At 39.2% G+C, this 27724-nt stretch overlaps 1 protein-coding gene across 1 annotated transcript; it reads right to left on the reverse strand.

Moving 5' to 3' along the window:
- Positions 1-7247: 7247 nt before the first annotated feature.
- Positions 7248-8068, reverse strand: LOC145950949 (uncharacterized). Its single transcript, XM_083062926.1, has 4 exons — positions 8014-8068; positions 7679-7941; positions 7439-7606; positions 7248-7371 (listed from the first exon to the last, which is right to left on the reverse strand). The coding sequence occupies exons 1-4, from the start codon at positions 8035-8037 to the stop codon at positions 7263-7265; spliced, it is 564 nt and encodes a 187-aa protein (XP_082919052.1). The 5' UTR covers positions 8038-8068; the 3' UTR covers positions 7248-7262.
- Between the last annotated feature and the right edge of the window lie 19656 nt (positions 8069-27724).

Genomic DNA, 27724 nt, shown 5'->3' on the forward strand with positions numbered 1-27724 from the left:
GGTTGTGCAACCTCGGTTTCAACATCCAGGCAATTATAAAGGAAATTAAGCGAGAGTTCTTTTTCATACCTCCCGCCAAGAATTTCTCATAGTTGGTGTTTGACGGAACCCTTTGACAGTCCCGAAATGTGGTAAGTTCTTCAAAATCTCCAAAGTTGAATGGCTGGGGTTTCTCTGCTCCAGTCCCGCTCAGACCCGCAGCCGCCTTCAGAGTTGGTCCGTCCAACTTAATAAGTTTTCCCTTCACCACAGATTGCATAACTCCTTCGTTAGTTGAGGCAAAACAGAGAAATAACCTGATTAGCTCAGGATAATAGGGACCATCCATTTCCAAGAATGCCTTCAGTTCCTGGTGCTCTAGAAGGGTTGGAAAGCTAAACCCCTCGTTCTTGAACCAATCAAGCTTCAAGGTCTTCGGAGGAATGATTCTCCGACCGGCGTACCACTCAAAGTAGTATTCTTGAGCTTTCTCATCCGCAAACCACTTCGTAATCAGCTGCCCAGAGGGAAGAGGACGTTTGCTCCCCCTCACTTCAAGCTTCCTTGGTCTTTTGGATGAAGATGCCATGGATGGGTCTTGAAGAAAATGAAGAAGAAGAGAGGTTTTGAGAGAATTTGAGAGGGTTAGGGTTTTGAGGGTTTGAGAGAAAATGAGAAAATGAGAGAATGAGAGGTTATGAGTAGTGTTTTGATGCCCTAGCACGTTCTGGGTATAAGGGTAATGGGTAGTTTTAAGGGTTGGCGCGTAGATAACCATTTTAGGAAATTTCAAAAAACTGCCCAGATAATCGATTATTTATGCAAATAATCAATTATTTGCATCAGTAAAATCTCCTAAAAACGAAATCTGATATGGATAATCGATTATTTTAAGGATAATCGATTATTACAGAGGGTAGTTTCTCCTAACACAACCCAGATAATCGATTATTTACAGAATAATCGATTATTCCAGTGGCCTTTCAGATTCCACTACTCAGATAATCGATTATTTCTCAAGATAATCAATTATTACAGTGACTCTTGAGTTCCTTCTTACCAGATAATCGATTATTACCCAAGATAATCGATTATTTCCATGAATTACTTCAGATAATCGATTATATCTTAAGATAATCGATTATTCCAGAGAAGTTTTGCTTCTCTGAAATTTCAACTTCTCAAGTCTCACAAAGTCTTTTGTCACTTTTAAATACATTCTTCCACACATGTCTAACTTCCATTCTCAAGGCATAATCAATTCAAACTTAATTCATTTATTATTCCCAACTCAATCCTCAATTGGATGAATCTTTCTCTTGGTAGAGGTTTTGTAAAAATATCAGCTAATTGCTTGCTTGTTTCCACAAACTCTACAACACAATCATTCCTTTGAACATGATCTCTCAAAAAGTGGTGTCTTATCTCAATATGTTTAGTCCTTGAGTGCAAAATTGGATTCTTGGTCAGATTTATTGCACTAGTATTGTCACACCTCAAAGGAATTTTCTTCAACTCAACTCCATAGTCTCTTAACTGTTGTTTCATCCAAAGAATTTGAGCACAACAACTTCCAGCAGCTATATATTCAGCCTCAGCTGTACTCAAAGCAACACAAGCTTGCTTTTTGCTATGCCATGAAATAAGTGCGCTGCCTAGCAAGTGACAAGTTCCACTTGTGCTCTTTCTATCTAGTCTACACCCAGCATAATCTGAATCTGAGTAGCCAATCAGACTTAGTGAGACTCCCTTTGGATACCACAAACCAACATTAGTTGTACCTTTCAAATACTTAAGGATTCTCTTCACACTTTTCATATGAGATTCTTTAGGATTAGCTTGGAATCTTGCACATAGGCACACAGCAAACATTATGTCAGGCCTACTTGCTGTCAAGTACAAGAGTGATCCTATAATGCCTCTATACTTTGAATTATCAACAGCAATTCCCTTCTCATCTAAGTCAAGATTGCAATTGTTTGATATTGGTGTGGCAGCCTCCTTACACCCTTCCATACCAAACTTTTTCAGAAGTTCATTGCAATACTTGCTTTGACTTATGAAAATTCCATCTTGCATTTGTTTAATTTGTAATCCTAAAAAGAATGTAAGCTCTCCCATCATTGACATTTCAAATTCTCCTTGCATGATTTTTGCAAATTCTTTACATAGAGAGGTATTTGTAGATCCAAACACAATGTCATCCACATATATTTGTACATACATTGTATCATTTTTAAATTTCTTGACAAACAATGTATTATCCACCTTTCCTCTTTCATAATCACTCTCAATTAGAAATTTGCTCAGCCTGTCATACCAAGATCTAGGAGCTTGCTTCAAGCCATAGAGTGCCTTTTTGAGCTTGTACACATGATTAGGATTCTTGTAGTCCACAAAGCCAGGTGGCTGTTCCACATATACTTCCTCTTGTATAAATCCATTGAGGAAAGCACTTTTCACATCGATTTGATAAAGCTTGAAATTCTTTATAGAGGAATAAGCAAGAAGTAATCTAATGGCTTCTATCCTTGCTACAGGGGCAAAAGTCTCATCATAGTCAATTCCCTCTTCTTGATTATACCCTGTAGACACCCAATTTCGTCCGGGGGCACACAAACAAGGACATGGATCTCTGTTACGAAGGGAAGGAGCCCCCGGAGCATGCCAACGAGAAGACAGGACTTCAGAGGGCCCAAAAGCACAAATTAAATATTTTTATGGGCCCAGAACGGGCTGTTCCAAAATCGGAACGGGCCATTCCAAGGTCCGGAATGGGCCGTTCCGAGGTACGGAACGGGACGTTCTGAGGTACGGAAAGGGCCGTTCCGAGGCATCCAAAAGGCCAAAAATCCTAATTTGGAACGGGCTGTTCCGAGATTGGAACGGGCCGTTCCTACATCTGGAACGGGCCGTTCCAGACCAATCACGTGTGCTTATTTTGGACCCCAGAACGGGCCGTTCTAGTTCCCCGGAACAGGCCGTTCTGATTTTAGAACGGGTCGTTCCAGGGTCCAAATTAACCCACAACGGCCATATCCAGAACGGCCGTTCCGATTTTGGAACGGGTCGTTCTGGACCCCCTTCCCGAAGTCTATAAATAGACAGTTGGGGCTCATTTCTCCAGACTCTGAAATTTCGTCCAGACTTCCTATAGCTCGAAATTTCTCTCTTTTTCTCTCTTCCCCTTTCTTTTTGTATTTCTTGAGATTTTTGTGAGGCATTGTAGTGTGAAGGGTTGCCAAAAAGCACCCAAATCTCCATCTTTGAAGATTAATGGAGCTCGTTCAAGAGGTATTCAAATCAATTTTCTTCTCTCTATTTTATTTCTTACATTTGATAAATATTCTTTATAATAAGAGCAATCATGTAGATATTTTAGAGTCAATTGTTAATTTAAATTTTAAATCATGTAAATAATCATCAATAAAAGGGGATATAATATTTAATTTATTATTTCTTATCGCATTAACTTCATCATAGGGTACCGATTTAGGGCGTTGTAAGGGTGCTTAATACCTTCCTTACACGTAACCGACCCCCGAACCCAATTCTGGTTATCAAGGCCATTATTGAATCTTTTAAAAATCTTTTCTTTTTCCAATGTTTTGAGTAAAACATTGGTGGCGACTCCATAGAACCTATTTTCAAAACCATTGATTAAGGATTAGTCTGGTGTCCGGGCATTCCTTAATTGATGAGATCTTTAAAAGGATGTTTAAACCATTAGTCGCAAGATCGTAAATTTTCGGGTTGCGAAAGATGGCGACTCCACTGGGGACGTTTAAAGAGGGTCAGGCCCATTTAATTGATGAAGTTAATAAAATAAAATAAAAAATAATTTAAATATTTTTCCCCTTTACCTTGTTTGTTTTCTTTGTTTGGCTTTGATATCTGTTTGCTTATTTAAATTCCGCACCTATTTGAAATAAAATTGTACACAAATCTTTGCACACAACAGTTCCCCCTACACCTGGGGGCATGAGGGTATTAACCATAGGGAGTGGTTGACATACGACCGGCCCAAGTTTGGCCTTAGAGCCTGCGAGCCTTGTCGGAAATCACACTCAAGGTGATAACCGGTTACTCTAGCCTGAAATACTGTGATAGACCTTAGAGTTTGCCAGGTGACGGCACAGAGATACTGGGTCCCTATAATGGGGGCACCTTGGGGGCCTTAAAGACCAGTGAGATTAGAACCGTCCTATACAATGCACTTTTCTTGACAGGGACCACAGACCAAGGATTTGATCATGATCGTTCGTGGGTGTATATTTGTTCGTGGGTGTATATTTGTTTCAGCATATGTGTGTTGCATTTGTTGTGTTCTCTTTTCTTTCAAATAGAAGGATATTATAGACAAACAAACAGATATCAGTAAAAAAAAACTAAAACTAACGCTCTTCTGTATACCCTAACTCTAAAGCATCATATAGGATAGTTTATTTTTAAAAAAAAAAGTATAGCAAAAATCATGCATCATTCCCCTTTAGTAACAAAAAAAAATGATAAAATTTAGGCAAAAACAAATATCATGCATCTTTTAATTTAGCATATGCATTCATTAGAAATGGAAGGCACATATAATAGTATGCAAAGATGTTCTCTAAACAAAAATTAATGAGAATGATACTTGTTGAATTTCTCAATCATCTTTACATCCTATTTTATGTTTCATATAGACAACATGCCTTCCTTGTAAATAATAAATAAGAATAAAAAGGGAAACCTAACCTGTATGTGTTAATCAAATAATAAAATCACTGGTAATCAAGTGCCAACCCGACACATCAAATTGGGGAACATTTATCAGTAATTGGGGGCATCACATGTCCAAATTGACGATTCAAACACAGAGACTTTTCCGTGCGAAAACGACAATTGACGGGATAAGAGGAATGACCAACAATGGACGAATCCTTGCTTTTTAGGGAATTACAAGACAAAACCCAATTGAAGAATAAAGGCATTGCATACAAAAACCCGCTAGGATGAAAACCCGAAAGGGCGTCCTAGGCAAAAATTAGGGTAAAGAAAAAAGAATCAAAATCCCGATAGGATACGTCCTATGCAAAAGTTAGGGGTACATAAAAAAGTAATGTCTGCTTGAGTTGAAAACCGTGAGTTGAAAACCGAAAGGAGGCTTGAGTATTCCCTTTAGAAAGCAAGAATTCATAAAGGTTTCACTCCGAAGTCGAAACACCCACATTCAAGCAAGTGGGAATGCATTCATAATGTAGTTCAACCAATCGTCAACCATGCCTCTCTAAGGGGCAACCTCGGTTAATCTCTCTGTGTATGAATCACGAACTCGGGGCATGCCCGGGCCTCCGAGCTTTGCTAAAGGGGCACGTGTAAATTGGAAGTACTGTTTTAAATGCCATAACATTCTTTTATTTCTCTTCTCCCTTTAAAATATGCACTCTAGGCCTCATCCATCAACCCTTAATAAAAAAAATATATTTGCGACAAAGATGTTACTCGATAAAAATCCAAACATAAAAAAGAAGGCCCGGCAGGAAACCCACTAAGGGGGCTGCGCAAAAGTTAGGGCAAGATCTGCTAGGCAATCCACAAGCAAAATTGGGTAACCTAGGCAAAAGAAAAGATCAAAAGAAAAATGTCCGCTAGGAAACACATCTCAAGTGACCTAGGCAAAAGTTAGGACGTTAAAGCAGCAACCTGAGTTGAAAACCGAAAGGCAGCTTAGGGGGATCATCTAAACAAAACGCAACCCCGAGTCATCACTCCACTTTCCAAAAAGGCTAAAACACAATGATAGCTTCTTTGCAACAAATATGCCTTGTTTAATAGCCATAAACACTAAAGCCCACCTTGGCCAGCCATTCTTCTAAAAACCCCTTTTGAAAAAAAAAATCCCTTCTAACAATCTTTTGAAAAAATACAAACATGCCTTCTTTCTTTTCTCTTGACCCTTATGGCATTAAAATGGTACCAAAAATATACACGGAGAATGCACAGTGAATACTCACAGAGGAAAGATCGAGACGTCCCCGAACGGAGTTGGGAGACGCTTGACTACACATTGATAATTGAGGAGCCACTAGAACCTCGTGTTCAAAAGAACATATCCCAACAATGATCATAAATGACATGAATGAAAAGGAATCGTCAACATTAACCTTAACACGTACAAGTTAATTTCCCGACATAAAAAAATGATGAATTGCATCTTTAGGAACAAACACACACTAGTACAGAAAGGGTCTTTTACGTCGTGTATTTTGACCCTTTTACGTCGGAAAAGGGTCCGACGTTAATACGGGAGTTGTAAATTTACGTCGCCTCTAAAAGGCGACGTAAATTTACGTCGGGGTTTTCTCCAAACCGACGTAAAATGGGGCAAAATCATGCCACAATTTTACGTCGGAGATGGCTTTTTCCGACGTAAATTTACGTCGGTCATTGCGTGGACCGACGTAAATTTACGTCGGACAAAGCCATGTCCGACGTAAATTGTGGGAGTTTTTTTTTTTAAAACGTTTGTAAATTGATATACCCAACACCTGCATATAAATATAATCCAGAATACCAACTCTAAACCAGGCAGTCCAAAATAGAAATTCAAATTGTATTTCAAAATTGAATGACAAAAAGAAAATAATATATAAATCTTAAAAAACATAAATTATGACAATGTAAATCCTATTATCCTAAAAAAGCTATAAAACATGTTTGTCAATGCTATCTAACTAACTAAACTAACTAACTATCAAACTATAAACATAATATCTAACTAACTATCAAACTATAAACATAATATCTAACTAACTAAACTTAGAAAAAAATTTGCCCATTGTTCTCTTATCTTGAGCAACTCATCTTCGGGCAATGGAGATGGATCTTGAAAGACCTGAAAGGGTAATTTAAGTGTCATTAATATGCAATGTTAATTATTCTAAAGGTAAATATAGTTAAATAAATTTTGATATGAATTACCTGCGCCCAAGAATCAATAATACCCGCAGAAACTATGGCTTTCATCCAATACATGATGTAATAGCCACATTCAAACGAGTCTTGTTGCTTATTACCCTAAAATGAGAAACAAATAACTATTAATTCCAAAGTCAATAAATTTAAATATTATTGATTGTATGAATTTATTTGCTAACCTTAGGGTATATGAAATGCAATGACTTTGATGATCTGACTCTTCCACTTAATATATTAGCTCCAGACACGATTCTAATTAATTGAAATAAAAACAAATGTTAGCCAATATATATAATTAGTTTTAAAACATAATGAAAAAATTTTAGTTACCCATGTAATTGGCTTTTAATTTCATGACTTGGTTTTCGATGAAGTGAACAAAACCACACCACGGTATATTCCTTAGGAATGATTACCATTAACTGCCAATGGGACCTACATTGTATGACAAACAAATCAGTTAAAAAATTACCATGATTAAAAAACCAATTAAAAAACTAACCCGTCAATGTATGGAGCCATGTATATATGTCTTCTTGAGTCACTCATCCATGTTTGCATATATTGTTGGATCTGGACCTGAGTGTTTCCTGATTTTTGGATGGATTGAGGCTCAATAAATCCATATACTTCTGCTTGTGCTTGCTCCACACTCAATTTGTCCATGTACCTAACACAATAATTATTATAAGTTAAATGTAATTATTGTAAATTTAGACTCATAAAAGAAAATATGACTTACATGGCCCACAACTGTATGACAGATATATTTAACATGCAGTTTCCCCCAACAATCTCTAATGCATCAGGCAGAGATATGTATAGTGGAACATCAGAGCTATCAACTCCAAAAACTCTAATGTCCCACTGCAATTGAATTGGATGCTTCTTTATTCGTGGTAATTTGATTAGAAGCTTAGATATGGGATCATCCTCAGCTTCTGCGATATTGGCATCATGAACATGAGGTTCTCTCATGACCTCCTTACCACGATTGATAAAATCCTAAAGAAATAATCAAAATTAGTTAAACAATAATAGAATTATAAGAATCTAAAAGAGCAATAATATAATTACCTTTGCCCGTGCTGAAAGCGGCATGACCAAACGTTTTGGCCAAGCTATGAATGTGCCAGTTGCCTGCCCCACTAGTTGAACCTCTGTATTGGGCAAAGGCACTGGAGCAGCAGCATCTTCAACTTGGTCAACCACAACCCGTGTCCAGTCTGGCTGTAGAGGGACACCATGGATGGTTGAGCCACCCTCAAATACTCGGCCAATAGCCGCTAACCGTGGGGGTTCATCCTCAACATATAACTCACACTGGTTTGGTACATCAGTGTGAGTCTGATCCAGTGAGGGATCTGGAGCAGCACAACTCCCTTTAGTGCTGACTCGAACACCATCATGAGCAACTGTAGTCTGTTGCTGAGAACGAGCCAAAAGTTCAAACTTCTGTTCAAACTGTTTTCCAATATTCTTCAGTTTCTCTTCAAACTCCATCTTCAATCTCTGCTCCAATTCCTGTATAACCTCTTGACTGCAAGAGTTGACAGTGCTCCTCGATGATCGGCCACCAAAGAAATCTCGGTGGCTCCAAGAACCACCAACATCACGCACACGACCTCCGTGCTCTGGCTTTCCTATGGCCGTTGTGAGGATATCATTCCGACCATCAGAAATAAATGAGCCCTGGGTGCTCTTCTCAACTAAACCCTCCTGCAACAATAAGGAAGATTAAAAATTCTTATGAATTAAATGAGTTGAAATGAAGAGTCTTAGTTTGTATATTTTTACTTACTATTTTACTAGCAACGACTCTTGCAGACTTAGAAGTCATTTGCCCATCTGGTTTTGTCCGGGCTGCTATCCACATCTCATGGCGGGGAGGTGACTCTACACGGTCAGCATCCTCAACCCCTGCTGCCTGTGCCTTAGCCTTCTTCATTTGCTTTTTTTTTCTTTCATATCCCCCTCTTGACAATAGATGGGGTGCATCATTCTTGGCCTGTCGTTCTTGGGCAGCTATTCTTTTAGCCTGCAATAATACAAAAAAGAAAATGAAATAAATTAAAATGTACCTTAAGTATTTGTGTCAATGTAAAAGTTATCAATAACTAACCTGCCACGAAGGGTCCAATCGAGTGGCACAAAATTGCATCCACTCCTCATCAGTGATCTGGTACTTTAGACAGGGAGTCTCATTTTGGCACTCTCCAAATACATACTCCCGTGTCAAGAAAGTCTTGAAGTCTCTCCACCTGGTGGCAAGGGCAGATAACATCTTCCTCCTCATTCCCTCAGTGTTGGGAATGTCAAAATTTTGCTATGAAAATAACAACAAATAATAAATAATGTATTTTAGTTATATAATATTGAAAGGATGTGAAAGTATATACCTGAATATCCTGCCACATGAGGTTCTTGTCAACCTCCTGAACGTCATCCCATGATGGAATGATAATAGAAACATGTCGTCGAGCTAGGACTCCCAAATAGCTCTTAAACTTGGCAGCATTTGGGCCTGATGCCTTTCCAGAACGAGGATCCACCTCAACCGATGTCCTCTCCTTGGCAATGCGCCCAGCTGTCAACCCAGACAATCGGGTGACAGATCTACCTTCCCTCCTTCCTGTCGCCACCGGCCCAAACGGGCCTCGGCGGTCGCGAAGGACGGTCGAGCTCGCTTTTTATTTTGGTTTTGAAAATGTATTGGATTATTAGAACGACTTGTTCTCAAACTGAGACCTTGTCGATCTTATCCATTTTATTTATTAAAAGTCTCACCAATCCATGTTAATCCCAAGCGGGACCCTCCATGGATTAGCGGTTTTCGTAAAAGGAGGGTTCGTGGAGTCGCCACCAATGTTTTACTCAAAACATTGGAAAAAGGGATAAGGCAATCGATTCAAAAATCGACTTCGGCCATTACAACCAGAGTCGGGTAAGGGAGTCGGTTACGCGTGAGGAAGGTGTTAGCACCCCACAGCGCCCCTTTCGGGTTCCCTATGACAGATTATTTCTAAAATAACAATATAAAATTACTAAATTACCCCTATTTATTCTAAGCAATTATAAATTAACTATCTACATGATGACAGTTAAATATGCACACAGAAAGCAGTAAAAGAAGGGATTTTTAGAAAAGAAACCTCTTGAAGCGTGCTTTTTATATATCAAGTAAAACTGGGAAGCTTTTTGGCGTTCCCTCGCTCTACAAGCCCGCTCACTCCTTCCTAAAAATAATTTTTGACTTGGAAATCCGGAGGATTTCCCTTCGACTAGGTTCGATCCTCAAGCAAAATGGCTCGGGGCTCAAGAACTTCGTCGGATCAACTCTCCGAGTGATTTCTAGGGCAGAACACTGCTCAAAAACCCCAGAATACTCAAGGAGAGGGTTAAAACTGTGTGTAAAAGTGTCAAATGACGTCCAATTGACGTCATATTTATAGGGAACAGGCGCAATACGGGCCCTGGAGCCAATACGGCCGTATTGAAATTTTTGAACTTCAATACGGCCGTATTGAGTTCAATACGGCCGTATTGAAATTCAGAAATTTCAATACGGCCGTATTGAGTTCGCCGCGGCTGTATTGAAGCTTCAATACGGCCGTATTGATTTCAGTACGGCCGTATTGAAGTTTCAGAAACTTCAATACGGCCGTATTGTGTTCACTGCGGCCGTATTGAAGCTTCAATACGGCCGTATTAAGTTCAGTACGGCCGTATTGGGCTTCATTCCCTCCACTTTCTTATTTTGAGCTATTCTAAGACCTCTAGACCTACAGAGAACCCTCCTAGGGCCTTCCAGGAGTCCTTCTGGCTGATCTTCCTTCAGTCTTCGAGAGTCTTCAAGCTTTATTTCCGACCCGGACAATTTTAGGGGTCTACAGCTGCCCCCCCTTTACTTGGTCAAACGGCCTTTTAGTTTACCGATTGACCAGTAAAGGAGTTGACTTAATTGTCCGGGGAATGCCATCCTTCCGACTTGTAGCGTCTTCCGGTGGAAAAATCGTTGAGTAGCCTCTCCAGGTTGATGCATACCTTGGCGCTTCTGACATCCTCGGTAGCTGAGTTTACCCTCTCCAGGGTCAACTTCACTCGACGCCCGAGCCGGAAGTTGAACACCAACGCACCTCTGATGACGCTGATGGTTGAGTACCGTCTCTCCAGACTTTGCCACTTAACATGCGGCAGGTGAGTACCGTCTCTCCAGACTTTGCCACTTAACATGCGGCAGGTGAGTACCGTCTCTCCAGACTTTGCCACTTAACATGCGGCAGGTGAGTATCGTCTCTCCAGACTTTGCCACTTAACATGCGGCAGGTGAGTACCGTCTCTCCAGACTTTGCCACTTAACATGCGGCAGGTGAGTACCGTCTCTCCAGACTTTGCCACTTAACATGCGGCAGGTGAGTATCGTCTCTCCAGACTTTGCCACTTAACATGCGGCAGGTGAGTACCGTCTCTCCAGACTTTGCCACTTAACATGCGGCAGGTGAGTATCGTCTCTCCAGACTTTGCCACTCAACATGTGGCTGCCTCTCAACATGAGGCGGTTGAGTTTACCCTCTCCAGGGTTTGCCACTCAATCATGTGGCTGCCTCTTAACATGAAGCGGTTGAATTGAGTTTGTCTCCACAGTCCACGATGCTGCTTCGACGGTTTGCTTTTCTGATTTTGTGCCACTGAGGGCTGGATAACGCAGGGATCCGTCTAGGGGATGTGCAGTCATTCATAGGTTCTTGTGCCCCAACTTGCTTTGCTTAGTTGGTACCCATGGGGAATTTCTGACTCCTTGGGGTGTAGACACAGATGCTCTCTCTTTGAGTTGAGCGATGCCTTATGCTTGGCTGTCGTCCTTTCGACGTAAGTGGAGTATCCCGGTTGTCCTTATTCGGGTGTCTCTTTTGATTTTCTGATCTTTGTAGCCTCTGTGTAGGCTGTTATCCACTAGGGGATCCTGTCATTCATTTCTTGACTGGCCTCTTCTGTTAGGCAGATAATCTTGATGTTCGATGTTTGGCTGGGCGCCAAATTCCGCTTGGGGAATTTTATTAATCTTTTTGATTTTCTTCTCCTTTTGTAGGGATGCCTCTTGAGTAGGCGATCGTCCACTGGGGATTGATTTTGATTGGCCTCTTCTGTTAGGCGGATTTTCTCAATGTTCATTGTCTGGCTGATAGCCGAATTCCACTTGGGGAATAGTTTATTGATCTTTTGATTTTTTTGCTTTTTGAAGGGGTGCCTCTTGAGTAGGCAATTGGGAATTTGGGGATCTTATTTATCCCAGAGTATTATTTAGGAAGCCTCTGCAGGCTTAGCCTCACTCAACGCCTGAGTCGGAGAGCTATTTTCCACTGAGGAAGTTTGAAGTCCTTTGACTTGGATATACTGCTTTAATGATCGTACTTCCATTGGAGATTTTGACGATCTTTGCCTTGGTAGCTCTCGTTGGGGATTGGTTCCATGAGCTGAGGTTTTCTTTGGGGAGTATTATTTCTGCGAGCCTCTCCAGGCTCAATTATTCTGAGGGAGTATTATTTCGACAAGCCTCTCCAGGCTCAGTTATTCTGAAGGAGTATTATTTCGACAAGCCTCTCCAGGCTCAATTATTCTGAGAGTATTCTTTCGGCAAGCCTCTCCAGGCTCAGTTGTTCTGAGAGTATTCTTTCGGCAAGCCTCTCCAGGCTCAGTTATTCTGTATGACGCTGTTGATTTTCTGAATCTTTGCATTTTGTTTGCTGCTGTCATACACAAGCAATTTTCTATTTTTCTATTTTATGCGGTTGCCTCATGACGAGGTCTTTGAATGTGCAATTAATGTGCGCGATGCACAAAATGCAAGTTTAATTATTTTATTAATTTGTTGTTTTTTAGAAAAAATGAATGGCTCCCCCTATCCTCTTCTTCTTGGAGGAATTTTGTCATCGACGTGAGGGAGGATTTCTATTATTGCCAATACGGCCGTTATTCATTTCAGTATGCCCGTATTGTATTGAAAATTTGTTCATAACCCTAATTTTGGTACGGGCGTACTGAACATGGTGCGGGTGCATTGTTTTTTCTGAAGTTTATATATTTTTGTTTTTTGTTTGTTTTTTCCAATAAACAGAGAATAAGTGATCTTCCAGTACACCTATCATCTGTATGCATGTATGCAAATATGATGCACCTAATTCTATTTGATTCGTTTTTCAAAAGAATTAATCGATGCGTTCTTTGTTTGGATTTTGCCATTCCTTCTGGACAGACTGTGCTTTGCCGATTTCTGTAACCGAGGAATGATGCGTATTTTGATTTTGGTGTCATCAACCAAATGATTCTTCCCTTCCTTTAGAAGATATGTCAACCCTCCTATTGACCACTATATCTCCATGTTTCCACTAGATTATTCAAAAATCGTTGGGACAAGAGAGAAAAGAAAGAAAGGATATATTTTCAAAAGTTTGTGTTTTAGAGGGGATTATTTTATTTTTGAAAAATGGATTTTGTAAGAATGGCTGGCCATGGTAGGCTTATTGTGTTTAGGTTTGTTCGATTTAAACACTTATGAGATTAAGCACATCTTTATTAATGATTGTGCTTTGACAACTTGGATAGCTTTTCTTGAGCCCCTTGTTGAATTCAATTGATGGTACCATCATGGATTTATTTTGTTTTTCCTTTTTGATGGCCCTATCTTTTGCCTAAAACACTCCTTTGTGGTGTCTTAGCGGGCTATTGCTTTTTGTTTATTATTTTGCAACCCTAATTTTTGCCTAGGTCCCCTTTTTGTGGGATTCCTAGCGGGTCTTTTGCTCTTATTTTTGCGCAGTCCCCTTTTTGGGTTTCCTACCGAGCTTATTTTGTATTTTTTAGGATTTCTTTTATCCATGATGGCACTTATTGAGGCCAAGAAAAAGGTGCTCCAAGTTATTGCGCACATTTCCACATAAAAATGATGCGGGTTTATTGATTATTAAGACGATTTTAACCTCATTCATGTTTATTCAAACAGGGTTAAATAACGCGGCCTAGAATTTTATTGCAAGCAAGAAAAGAAGCAATAAGAAATAATGAAGAATGATTTTATTATAATCATAGTGGAAAACATGTGCCCTATCGAGGCTCGGGGGTCGGGCTGTCCCCGAGGAGTGATCTCTAATAGTCACTGAATTTACACATCCCTATTAGAAGGAAAAGGACACTTGATGACGACAGCTGGCCTTGACGTTTGTGAACCAGCCTTCCTAAAGATCTGGCTTAAAGAACGTCGAGAAGGATATTGATTCTTCTTCGTTCTTTGATCTTTGTTAGGGTTGTATCTTAACCCTTGTTTCCCCGGATTATCTTTGATAACGGGTAGCTCTGGAATTCCTTGGGAATCCTTGCCAAGTCCTTGTCCAGGCAAGTATCCGTGCTTCGTGAGTATGTAGGCTACCTTCTTCATTTCTCGGGGAAACGTCTCAACATTGGCAATTTCCAATGCTTGGAAGGCGGTTTATAAAGCTTCCTCCGTTGCATCCACATAAGGTATGGTGGATGGCTTGCTGATGAGTATGTCATCTTCAGCTTGTACGGTCACCAGTTTGTCACCCACTATGAACTTGACTTTCTGGTGGAGCGTAGAAGGAACAGCTTTCGCATCATGAATCCAAGGTCGGCCGAGGAGACAGCTGTATGCGGGAGTAATGTCCATCACTTGGAATTCGACATTAAAGATAGTGGGCCCAATTTGGATTGGAAGATTGACTTCTCCCACCACTTCTCTTTTAGAGCCGTCGAAAGCTCGAACGATCATGTTGCTCGGGCGCATTTGGACTCCCTTGATTGCCATTTGATCGAACGTTCTTTTTGGCATCACATTCAAGGAAGATCCGTTGTCTACCAAGACTTTTGCGATGTGATATTCCTTGCACTTTACAGAGATGTGCAAGGGCTTGTTGTGATTTGATCCCTCGGCGGGGATTTCTTCATCGATGAAGGTGAGGTGATCATTAGCCCTGATGTGACTAACAATCCCCTCAAACTCGTCTTGGGAGATAGTGTGCGACACGTATGCCTCGTTCAAGACTTTCAACAGAGCTTGCCGATGCGGTTCGGAGCATAGGATCAACGACAACAGCGTAATCTTTGCTGGCGTCCTATGAAGTTGATCCACGATGGAGTACTCGCTCTGTCGGATAAACTTTAACAGCTCGTCTGTCTCCTCCTCGGATTCTTTTTCCTCGGTTTTCTCCTTTTCTTTTCCTTTATTCTTGGGAGCTTTATCGTAAAGATCTTCGGGAGTGTAGATCCTTCCACTCCTAGTCATGCCCCCAAGTCCAGCGATGTTTAGAGATATCGCTGTCGGCAGAAGAATGGATGTCGTATATCCACGGCACAGCCTTATTTGATTCGTAGGGGAAAGGCCTTGGAGCGATGATCCTTAATGGTGTCGGACCTTCCCCTTTGTTCGTCTTGATTACCAACAACGGAGTTGACGTGCGCTCGCTTGGCGCGGTTGTTGGCTTACACTTAATAACAAATGGCGTGCGATCCATTTTGAACATACGCATCGATTATTTCTTTCTTTTTATTAATGTTTATTAATGAATTACTAGGAGGGATGTATGAAATGAATGACTCCTAGATCCCTCCATGATCTATATGCATGATATGAGATGATGGAGATGAATATGCATGCATAGTGTTTATTCAACTAAGCATTATCATGTTTTGGGATTTTCCTAAGATGATGCATGATATTGCTTGGTTTGGATAAATACATTTTTTTCTTTTGGATATTTTGTATCTTTTTTGTATTTTTTGGGTGAAAAGGGAAACTACCTATATGAATGCAATGAAGGTAGATGTTAACACCATGTACTAGAAGATCTTTATTTCTATTTATTCTTTTTATTTAAAAGAATGTTGTATGTTTAAAAGGTGCAATGTATGCTCATACAATGTCACATAAAAATGCACAAACAATTCACTCATCCACGAACAGTCACGAGCGAATCACGAGGTAGGGGTCTCCTGCAGAAAAGTGCATATTCAAGGAGGTTCTAACTGTTCTCACTTGGTCAAAGGCCCCCAAGGTGCCCCCATTATAGGGACCCAATTCCTTTCGTCGTAAGTCGATGGAAAGTTCCAACGCACTGTCGGACTCGAGTTCATGGTTATCACCTTGAGTGATGCTTTCCGACAACGGTCTACGGGCACCTATAGACCCATTCGACAACCGGCCGTACTAACATCCACTCCCTATGGTTAATCACTCATGCCCCCGGGTATAGAGGGAACTGTTGTGTGCAAAGGTTTGTGTACAGTTTGTATTTCAAACAATTGCGAAAATTAAACATACAACAGTTATTAAAGCCATATAATAAATCATGTTATTATACATGCAAGGGGTAATAAAGTAATTTTAACTATTATTTGTTAAAAATAATCTGTCACTAAATGGGACTGACTCTCGAAGCTTCCCCAGTGAAGTCGCCATCTGTCGCCACCGGCCCAAACGGGCCTCGGCGGTCGCGAAGGACGGTCGAGCTCGCTTTTTATTTTGGTTTTGAAAATGTATTGGATTATTAGAACGACTTGTTCTCAAACTGAGACCTTGTCGATCTTATCCAATTTATTTATTAAAAGTCTCACCAATCCATGTTAATCCCAAGCGGGACCCTCCATGGATTAGCGGTTTTCGTAAAAGGAGGGTTCGTGGAGTCGCCACCAATGTTTTACTCAAAACATTGGAAAAAGGGATAAGGCAATCGATTCAAAAATCGACTTCGGCCATTACAACCAGAGTCGGGTAAGGGAGTCGGTTACGCGTGAGGAAGGTGTTAGCACCCCACAGCGCCCCTTTCGGGTTCCCTATGACAGATTATTTCTAAAATAACAATATAAAATTACTAAATTACCCCTATTTATTCTAAGCAATTATAAATTAACTATCTACATGATGACAGTTAAATATGCACACAGAAAGCAGTAAAAGAAGGGATTTTTAGAAAAGAAACCTCTTGAAGCGTGCTTTTTATATATCAAGTAAAACTGGGAAGCTTTTTGGCGTTCCCTCGCTCTACAAGCCCGCTCACTCCTTCCTAAAAATAATTTTTGACTTGGAAATCCGGAGGATTTCCCTTCGACTAGGTTCGATCCTCAAGCAAAATGGCTCGGGGCTCAAGAACTTCGTCGGATCAACTCTCCGAGTGATTTCTAGGGCAGAACACTGCTCAAAAACCCCAGAATACTCAAGGAGAGGGTTAAAACTGTGTGTAAAAGTGTCAAATGACGTCCAATTGACGTCATATTTATAGGGAACAGGCGCAATACGGGCCCTGGAGCCAATACGGCCGTATTGAAATTTTTGAACTTCAATACGGCCGTATTGAGTTCAATACGGCCGTATTGAAATTCAGAAATTTCAATACGGCCGTATTGAGTTCGCCGCGGCTGTATTGAAGCTTCAATACGGCCGTATTGATTTCAGTACGGCCGTATTGAAGTTTCAGAAACTTCAATACGGCCGTATTGTGTTCACTGCGGCCGTATTGAAGCTTCAATACGGCCGTATTAAGTTCAGTACGGCCGTATTGGGCTTCATTCCCTCCACTTTCTTATTTTGAGCTATTCTAAGACCTCTAGACCTACAGAGAACCCTCCTAGGGCCTTCCAGGAGTCCTTCTGGCTGATCTTCCTTCAGTCTTCGAGAGTCTTCAAGCTTTATTTCCGACCCGGACAATTTTAGGGGTCTACACTTCCACTGCCAGACCCAGAATCCTCCATAATCCTGAAAAAATTAAACTGTCATTATTAAAACAATGAATTAACTGAATAGACAAATAAAGTAAAAAAAGATAATAATAATATAGCAACAAAATAACTAATAAAAAAATAAATAATACATAAACAGAAACCTATTAGGTTGGAATGTTTTCCCATATTCCTTCATCATGATCACTTCGAATAACATGTATTTCGTCCACTTCATTGTCCGCAATAGGACCAAATGATCTGCTTGAAAAAGACGGTGTCTCATGCATATCTAGAGACTCATCTTCGTGAGTTCCATGCATGGTTCTTCCTTCGAGGACCACTGACCATTTCTCATTACATGGATCCCTGACATAAAAAACTTGTCTTGCTTGATATGCCATAATAAAAGGTTCATCCTTATAGCCGACCTTATTTAAATCAACCAAAGTAAATCCTAAATCATCTGTCCGCACACCCGTATTGCCATCAACCCATTTACACTTGAACACAGGCACTCTAAACGTAACATAATCAATTTCCCATATGTCTTCTATGACTCCGAAATAACTCATGGATGCTGTAATGGGATTTTTATCTTTTGAACTAGCAAAGTGCACAGCCTCAGCCTGAATTGTAACCCCACTATTTTGTACTCTACTTTTGTCATCTTCTGTCTTTGTATAGAAACAATATTTGTTAATGTCATACCCACCAAATGTAATGACATCGTTGTTAGGCCCACGCGCGAGTCTCAAAAGTGTATCAGAAGCATTAACCTCACCATAAACCTTTTTCTTAAACCAAGCTAAGAAACTCTTGTTATGTTCATTCAATACCCATTTCTCATTCATCCGGGGGTGTGCTATCTTGATTTCATCTATGTGTTCAGATATGTAAGGAATTACTTCATCAGTGTTGTTCAATATGTACAAATGGGCTTGGTCAACTTCTGTTCGACTCACAGTTCTAATCTTTAAACTTCGAGTACCCTTACCAAATTGTTTCCCATCATGTCGAGTCTTGGGAATTCCTATTGGTTCTAATTTTGACATATACCCTGAACAAAACTCAATGGCTTCTTCTGCAATGTACCTCTCTACAATAGAGGCTTCTGGGCGGTATTGATTCTTGACATATCCTTTTAAGATCTTCATGTATCTCTCAACAGGATACATCCATCTAAGATAAACCGGGCCACACAATCGAATCTCCCTAACCAAATGAACTATCAAATGCACCATGATATCAAAAAATGAAGGTGGAAAATACATTTCCAATTGACACAAGATTGTGATTGCTTCATTTTCTAACTCATCTAACTTTACAGGGTCAATTACTTTGTTGCAAATGGCATTGAAGAATAAACACAATCGAGTAATAGCAACTCTAACAGAAGATGGTAAAATGTTACGAATAGCCACAGGCAAAAGTTGTTGCATTAACACATGACAATCGTGAGACTTTAAACCAATCAACTTCAAATCTTGCATAGACACCAGACTCTTCACATTTGAGGAGTACCCTTGTGGAACTTTCACACTGCTTAAGCACTCACAAAAGCTTTTTTTTTCTTTCGTTGATAGAGTATGACAAGCTGGAGGCAAGTAAGTGCGTCTTCCAATAGACTGAGGATGCAACTCAGAACGTATACCCATTGATGGCTTTCTCCTTCCATGGATGACGTCTAGAAAAGGAGGAAGACACGCCCTTGATCTTGTTCACCAAAGGAAAGGCACAAAGGAAGTTTTGAGGGTGGAAAAGGTGGAAGCTTGCGTGAGGATGCTTTAGGGTGGCGGAAGGTGTTTAAGGATTGGTGGTGATTGCTCACAAAGTTGGCTCACTCCAATGGAAGGTGGAGGCCACTCTAGGGTTCCTATTCTCCAAGGGTGGAGATAGGAGTAGGCTAGCCGAAACTCTCCTAGGACTAAGGAAGGATTTTGACGCACTAAATGGCTCACTCAATATCATATATTCCAAAGTATTTACAAGTGGTGGGGTGTGGGGTATTTATAGGAGAAGTTGCATTTAGGGTTGCATGGCCGAAATCTCCAAAGCCAAATGCACTCCAAATGCAATGCTAAATTAACCCTAGATGCAACTTGGTGGCCAAGTTTGGAATCTATGGGATTAGATTGGCTATAACAAGGTGCATGACAAGTCCATGCAACCTTTGCCCACCATTGGGCCTAAGCCTTTCTAATACCAAAAATGGTCCAAAAATGCTACCAAATTGGCGTCACCTCCTTCTAAAATACCCTAGCCCAATTAGAAAAACCTAATTAACTAAAACACCCCATAATACAAGGGCAAAATAGGAAATACAAAGAAAATAAATCCTATGACTAAAATACCCCAAAATACAAGGGTAAAAATGGAAAACAAAATTTAATACTAGACTACTCTAATTAACCATTGGTGGGCTTCACATGAAGTCAAGGATGGTCCTCCATCATACCCTCCTTCTTGAGAAGGATTTGACCACAAATCTTCAAGCTTTTCCAATCCTTTGAACCTTCATAAGATGTAAAACCACAATTAGGGAAGTAAAATACTAAAATTTAACTAGGCAATCCTTAAGCACACAATTTTGTTGAATGAAAGCACTAGGGAAAAGGAGAGAGCCAAAGAGGCTTCACCATCAAAGTTATTGGTCCCATGCAATTCATTCACCAAATTATCTAACTTAGGGATTGGGTGCCTTTTATGCAATGATGGCTTTTCCTAAAATAGTGCACATCCTCTATTGCCATCTTTCTTTGGCACCAAAGAAAAGAGGATGGCACAAGGGTTAAGGTTCACTTAAACCTAGCCCTTTGTTGTCAAAGGAAAAATTCTTTTTGTCTTTTCTTTTCTTTTTATTTTTGTTTTTGCTTTTCTCTTCCTCATCTTTCTTAGCTTTGAGTTTGAGGTGGTCCTCATTCACTTGAGATGGTGAGAGAGGACACCACACAAACTTTTTACCTAGGTGTTGGAAACTTATTTTATTAGTGAGGCCATCATGGATTATGTGCTTGTCATATTGCCATGGCCTCCCTAGCAAGACATGACTAACCTCTAATGGCACTATGTCACATAAAATTTCTTCTTTATATTTGCCAATAGAGATTGGTACACTTGCTTGTTGGTTAACTACAACACCTCTTTCCTCATTGATCCATTGCATTTTATAAGGCTTAGGATGAGGTTTTGTAGTCAAGGCTAACTTATCAATGAATCTAGTGCTACAACAATTATAAGTTGACCCACTATCTACAATGAGAGAACAAGTACTTTCTAAGACATTGCATTTTGTTTGAAACAAGTTCTCTCTTTGGGATTGGTCAATTTCACTAGATTGATTGTTAAGGAGCCTTCTAACCAACAATAGGTCTCCTTCACAAGGTAAGATTTCTTCCTCGGATTCTAAAACTTCTTCTTCATCTCTTGAAGATGAGGAAGTAGCTTCATCAAGGCTACTATAGTGATCTTGGCCTTTCAAAAGCATGGTTTTCTTGGTGGGACATTGTGAAGCAATGTGCCCACGGCCAAGACACTTGAAACACTTGATGTCACTTGTTTTAGTGTCTTTGGAAGATGCCTTAAAAGATGAATTTTCTTTTTCTTCTTTGGGATAAGGTAGGGAAGAGTGGCCCTCCTTTTTAAAATTCTTGGAATAAGAGGGAGTGGAGTCTTTTCGAAAAGTTTTTCTTGTAAGTTGATGCTCCACTCTTGAACAAAGTTGAACTAGTTCATTCAAATCCCTATAAGGTAAAAGTTCAACTTTGTCTCTTATTTCAAGATTAAGACCACTTTGAAATCTAGAAATTGTGGTCCTCTCTTCCTCCCTAATCCCAGCCCTCATCATTAGCAACTCCATAGATTGCCTATATTCTTCCACACTAGAGGACCCTTGCTTTAACCTTTGAAGCTTATCCATAAGTTCTCGGTCATAGTATGGAGGAATATGCCTCCTTCTCAAGGCACTACGGAGCTCATTCCAATATTGGATTGGGGGCTCATGATTTATTCTTCTTTCTTTTTCCAAGGAGGTCCACCAATACATAGCATGCCCTTGGAAGCTAAGGGTTGCTAAAGAAACCTTCCTATCTTCACTTATTCCATGGCAAGAAAATAGTTGTTCAACTTTCATTTCCCAATCTAGATAACTTTCAACATTATCTTTGCCATGAAATGGGGGAAGATTGAGGTGAGGTTCTGATAGACTATGGCCAAGGCCAAGGAATCCAAGAGGTGATATCTTAAAAGAACCAAGAGGAATGGGATGATCTTAAAGACCTTTTCATTTGTTTGTACATATAGTAGTCTCTTGTATAGGTTATTTTTGCCTTTGTATTTGTGAGGCACTTTACTAGCTTTTTCTAGTGTTTGTATATTGATTTTGAGGTAGGTTACTTGGAGAGTTTAACTCCATTTAACCTCCCTAGTTGACACATTCATTCTTTATTTTTTCAGTAGGAAAAAGGGGGTGACATTTAGCAAAGTTAGGGAGTGTGCTTAGAAATTGGGCCAGAGTTGGGCCTAGGCAAAATTTTACATATTGGACTCATTTTGCTCCTAATTTTTCATAGATTTGATTTAGCTAGGTTTCATCATCATATGATGAACCTAACTAAACCAAATCAAAGAATTTCAAATTAAATCAAGGAGCAATTTGAACCATGGGCCGCCTAGCTTGTTTCCTTCTCCTTGGCCGAATTTTTCAAGCATTCTTACTTGAGTTTGAAGCTTGTCTTGCAAGCTTCTAAACTCAAGCAAGGTTAGCTTAACCTTACCTTGGTTCCTAAAAGAACCATGGTCAAGGTTTAGCTTCTCCTAGAAGCTAGCTAAACCGTAGGAGTTTAAGTTAATCCTACCATGGTTCTTAATGAACCATGGTTAGGGATAACTTCTCCTACAAGCTACTATTCCCTATATATTTGATTTTCCTACACTTGTACTCACTTTTGACATTTAGAGAAATAAAATTCTGATTTCTCTCTCAAGAGTCTCTCATAGAAACCGTGGAGAATTTCCTACTCTAAGGATTCTCCAAAGTTCTTCAAAACCTTAGTCTAGGTTCCTCAAGCTTCTACCTCCAAGAGAAGTAACCGAACCTCCTTCTAAGGCATCACCTCCATTGAAGATTTCTTCAAGGAGATTTCAGGCTTCAATCCAAGGTCTACCTCAAGAGATTCGGTCCTAAGCATGGAGCAAAGTGGAGGAATAACAATCTCCTCTCCTAGTTCCATCATTTTTGGTATCTAGAGCCTAGTGCTCTTGAGGTTTTTGTCTCTAATTTTTTCTACTTGAATCCGTGTTGTTCCTTCCTTATACATGTCTAAATTTGTGTTTGCTGCAAGGATCTAGTTCTAATATGATTTTTGATGGATCCTATATGTCTAATATGAAGTGATTGATTCATGTTTGCTTGTTCTTATTCTTATGAATCAATTTCGGTTATGTGCTTTAGGTACTCTTTAAACTTGTGCGTTTTTAATTTTTGCTTGAGTATCTCCATTCATTCACATGTGTCCGTGATTGGACAACATGCATTGAGTATAGATTTTGTTTCTTAATCAATTGTTTTGTCTAGAGTCATGTGTAGTCCTTTGAATGTCATTGATTCCTAGACTAGCTTGTTTTGACCTAGTTTTTGTGTTGTATTGATTGAGTCCGAAATTTTTGTGTATTTTTCTTATTAAATCTGAACCTACTTAAATGTGCTTTTGATTTACATGTTTGAGTTCTTAATTTGCTATTAGTTCTAGCAAATTTCCTAGAGTTAGGTTTCTATTATGTCTTGTTACAAGTTTGTCAAAAAAATTCTTAAACACTAATTCCTATTAGGTTTCCTTGAGTATTGTGTTGTGGCTGAAACTTTGTGCAATTTTTCTAGCCTTAAAACAGAACCAAAACAGAGGTGTGTGTGCCTTATATGCATGAGAAAAACAAAGGAATGAGTGCTTAAAAATTTGACCTAAAATACTACAAAATTGTGAAGCACTAGAAAAGAAACATGCATGTAAACACCTTTGTTTTGTGTAAAATTTTTGCTGCAGTTTTGCTATATTGAAACCGAGACCTATAAATGTTTAAAAGGCATTGAAACTCCTGAACATCATAAGAAAAACAAGTGAAAAATATTTTGCTAAAAAGAAAAGAAAGAAAAAGCAAAAGAAAAAGCCAAAAGGAGTGAAAATTTTGCTTAAATTGCTCTCGGTTTTGATGAATTTTTGCTTACAATTTTAGTTGGTTCAGCCACCTATTTGTGTCTTGTTTTTGTTCATAATCTTAGCTTTTAATTTTGTAATCCATTCTAGTGCCTTTCCTAGGTTACTCTTGTGTGTACTAGCTTCCAAATTTGCCTTAATTTTTGCTTGTCAATTTGTGGAACTCTTTCTAGTCTTGTCTCATTTTCTTCTACCACTTGGTGTACCCATTCTAAATTGTTCATTTTCAGTTTTAGCACTAATATTCAGTCTTGAAGGTGGTTGAGTGCTTCTTGAAAGGTGTAGGAGGCCAAGGCAAAGGACATCCACTTGAAGGCTTTGGTGGTTGCTTAGGGAGTTTGTTCTCTCTTGGTGACTAGGCTCTTGGAAACACCTAGAAGTGACTAACATCAAGGTTGCTTCTAAAGAGAGGAGTGAGACACCTTGTGAGGCTGCAAGTGGTGGCTGAATTGGAGCAAGGAAGAACAAGGCTAATTGTGAAAATTTTTGTGAAAAGTTAGAGATTAATTTAGTGACGGAATTTTTGGTCACCAAAACTTGTTTTTCCTTATAAATCCGTGACTAAACTTGTCTCTAAAATTTAGTGGCTAATTTGTTTTCTTGAAATTAAGTGCAGCCACTAAATTCAATTGAAAGTGAATTTACATTTCATTTGGAGTGTGAATTTACATTTCATTTGAATCAAATTTGAATTTCAATCTTCTTGTAATTTTTTTTTGTTTCATAAATTTTTGTACAAGGCCTTTATTAAGGAGTGTCTTGGAGTGCCTTTGGTGTATCTCCATCTCTCCTTAAGCTTTCTTATAGTAACACCGTGTAGTACTTGTGAGAGTGGTCCTTGAAGGTCTTTGGTACCTCTCAAGCTCTCACTTAGGTTTTATTGCTTTAAACGCCTAGTTTATGTTTTCAGTCATTTAAGTTTTCAAGCAATTTATGTTTTAAGCAATTTATGTTTTCAGTCATTTAAGTTTTCAAGCAATTTATGTTTTCTTGCTCTTTATGTTTTCAAGCATATTATAAACTGTACACATAGGCACTTGTTTGTTATTTTTCTTTAAAAAGTCCTTTGTGAAAATTGTTTTGTGCAAGACAAAAGTACAAAGGGGTTTAGAGATTTTTACTTGAAGAGGCTTGGTTATTAAGTGGCTCTTTAGTAGCTCACCTCCCTCCAAAGTTCAATTTGTACTCTTAGACCTCCAAGTGCCAAGTCTAAACACTCCCAAAACCTTATTTTCATAAAAACTAATTTTGTGTGAAAAATATCTCTTGAGTTAAAATGTCTCAAAATTCCTCCAATAGTGGAAGTGATAGCTCTCCAAAAAGTCTTTCCTATATCACTAAAGAGCTTAAATCACTTAAACTATGGAAAAAGCAAGAGTCCATTGAAAGAGAGAAGGAAAGAATTGAAAGGGAAGGACATCTTGCTTATCTTGAGGAAGAATTGAGAATTTTAAAGCAAGAGGAAGAAAAATTGAAAGAAGATATGAAGAAACATAGGAAAAAGAGTAGGAGCTCACAATCCCACTATACATCCCCTAGTGAAAGCATGAATCAAGGGGATCACTACCAACCTCCACCTAGAAGAACTACAAGACCTAGGGAAGTCAAAGTTGACCTCCCACAATTTTTTGGAAAAGATGATGTGGAGATATATTTAGATTGGGAGATGAAAGTTGAGCAACTCTTTGCTTGCCACAGGGTAAGTGAAGAGAGAAAAGTCCCTCTGGCTACCCTTAGCTTCCAAGGGCATGCCATGTATTGGTGGACAGCTCTAGAGAGAGAGAGACGCCTCCACAATGATCCTCCAATTCAATATTGGAATGATCTTAAGAGTGCAATGAGAAGGAGGCACATTCCCACCTACTATGGGAGGGAGCTTATGAACAAGCTCCAAAGGCTCCAACAAAGGGACATGTCTGTAGAATAGTACAGGCAACAAATGGAGCTTTTAATGATGAGGGCATGTATTAGGGAAGAGGAAGCCACAACTGTAGCTAGATTCCTAAGTGGTCTTGATTTAGAGATTAGAGACCAAGTGGAGCTACTACCCTACAGGGACTTAAATGATTTAGTCCAACTTTGTGTAAGGGTAGAACAACAAATGTTGAGAAAATCTCCTTTTAAAAGAGAGGGCTCCCACTCTAGATCTCTTAAGAAAGACTACATGGAGGAGGAAAAATCTTTTGAAAAGAAAAATATTTTAGAACCCTCCAAGGAATTAGCTAAGAATAAGGATAAGAACAAAGAGAAGGGTAAAGGTACCCACACTCCACACACTAGCACAAAGACTAGTGATATTAAATGTTTCAAGTGTCTAGGGAGAGGCCACATTGCTTCTCAATGCCCTACAAAGAAAGTCATGATCTTAAGGGGGCATGACACTTATAGTAGTCAAGAAGAAACTACTACCTCCTCTTCTAGTGAGAGTGAGGTTGAAACAAAGTTTCAAAGGACCAAAGTGGAGCCAATTTATCCTTATGAAGGAGAGCTCCTAATGCTTAGGAGAATCCTTCATAATCAACCTAGTGGTACCCTATCACAAAGAGAGAACATCTTTCATACAAGATGTAATATTTTAAATAATGCTTGTTCTCTCATTGTTGATAGTGGTTCATGGTGCAATTGTTGTAGCACTAGGTTGGTTAAAAAGATGAGTTTAATTACTATGCCACATCCTCAACCTTATCATTTGCAATGGCTTAATAAGGATGGTGACATAGTAGTTGACCAACAAGTGAAGGTCAAGTTTTCCATTGGGAAGTATGAAGACCAAGTTTTATGTGATATAGTACCAATGGAAGCTTGTCATATTTTGTTAGGAAGACCATGGCAATTTGAAAAGAAAATTATACATAATGGTCTTACTAATGAAATTTCCTTCACTCACAAGGAAAAGAAATTTGTACTTTATCCTCTCTCACCTCAACAAGTGGCTGAGGATCAAGCACAAATGAAAAACAAAAGAAAAAGAGAAAAGGTAGGGAAGAGTAAAGAGGAAGAAATATCCTCTAAGGGAATTATGTCTAAAGAGAATTGCTTTATCACTAAAGAACCTATAAAAACTATTCTCTTTACTCATAAAGACCTTAACTCTTACCCTCACACTGCCACTAGTCTTGAAGAAGAGATTCACAAATCCATTAACTTTAAAGAAAAAGAATCTCAACTTCAAGATTTTGTGAAGGAGAAGTGGACTTCATTTAGTTCTACTTCTCATGCTACTTCCTTGGTGGTGCCCGAGGTAGATAGTCTTCCTTTTTGTAGGACTTGTCCTACCTTAGTTGTGTCAATAATGCACCCAATTTATGGAATATATTATTTGTTGGAAATAACATATGAACCTTCAAGGTTCCTTATGACAAATTCTTTTCATAACTATCCAACAAATAATATAATCCAAAATTGTTTAGGAAATTTCTTAGTAGTATTTTCCTTATTTTCTAGGAAGTGCCTAGGTTTCCACATAGGGTACTTTAGGCAAGATATTTTAATTTTTAGGATTAAATCTTTAGTGTGCTATAGTTATAGTTTTAGCACATTTTTAGGATTTAGATATATACCTAGTCTATGTTTAGGAGAGGATCTTAGTCATTATATTAGTAGGTCTAGTATCATAGATTTCTTTAGGTTCCGTGAAAGGATTCCTACTAGGATATACCTTTCACATTTATTTGTTGAGAATATCACCTCTAATGAATTTTATTATATATTTGTAGGTGTGGCCAATAATCATGAAGACACTCGAGATTTGAGGTCAAATCCTCTTCAAGAAGGAGGGGATGATAGACTATGGCCAAGGCCAAGGAATCCAAGAGGTGATATCTTAAAAGAACCAAGAGGAATGGGATGAT

This window comes from Cajanus cajan, chromosome 8 (assembly GCF_000230855.2).
Source record: "Cajanus cajan strain Asha chromosome 8, NIPB_CcT2T_4, whole genome shotgun sequence".
Classification (NCBI taxonomy): domain Eukaryota; kingdom Viridiplantae; phylum Streptophyta; class Magnoliopsida; order Fabales; family Fabaceae; genus Cajanus; species Cajanus cajan.

Coding starts and splice junctions, on each gene's coding strand:
- LOC145950949 (XM_083062926.1), bottom strand. CDS start 8,037: ATGCCGCTTTCAGCACGGGCAAAG. Junction 7,942..8,013: donor CGCTTTCAGCACGGGCAAAG/GTAATTATATTA, acceptor TTATTTCTTTAG/GATTTTATCAATCGTGGTAA. Junction 7,372..7,438: donor ATGGCTCCATACATTGACGG/GTTAGTTTTTTA, acceptor CATACAATGTAG/GTCCCATTGGCAGTTAATGG.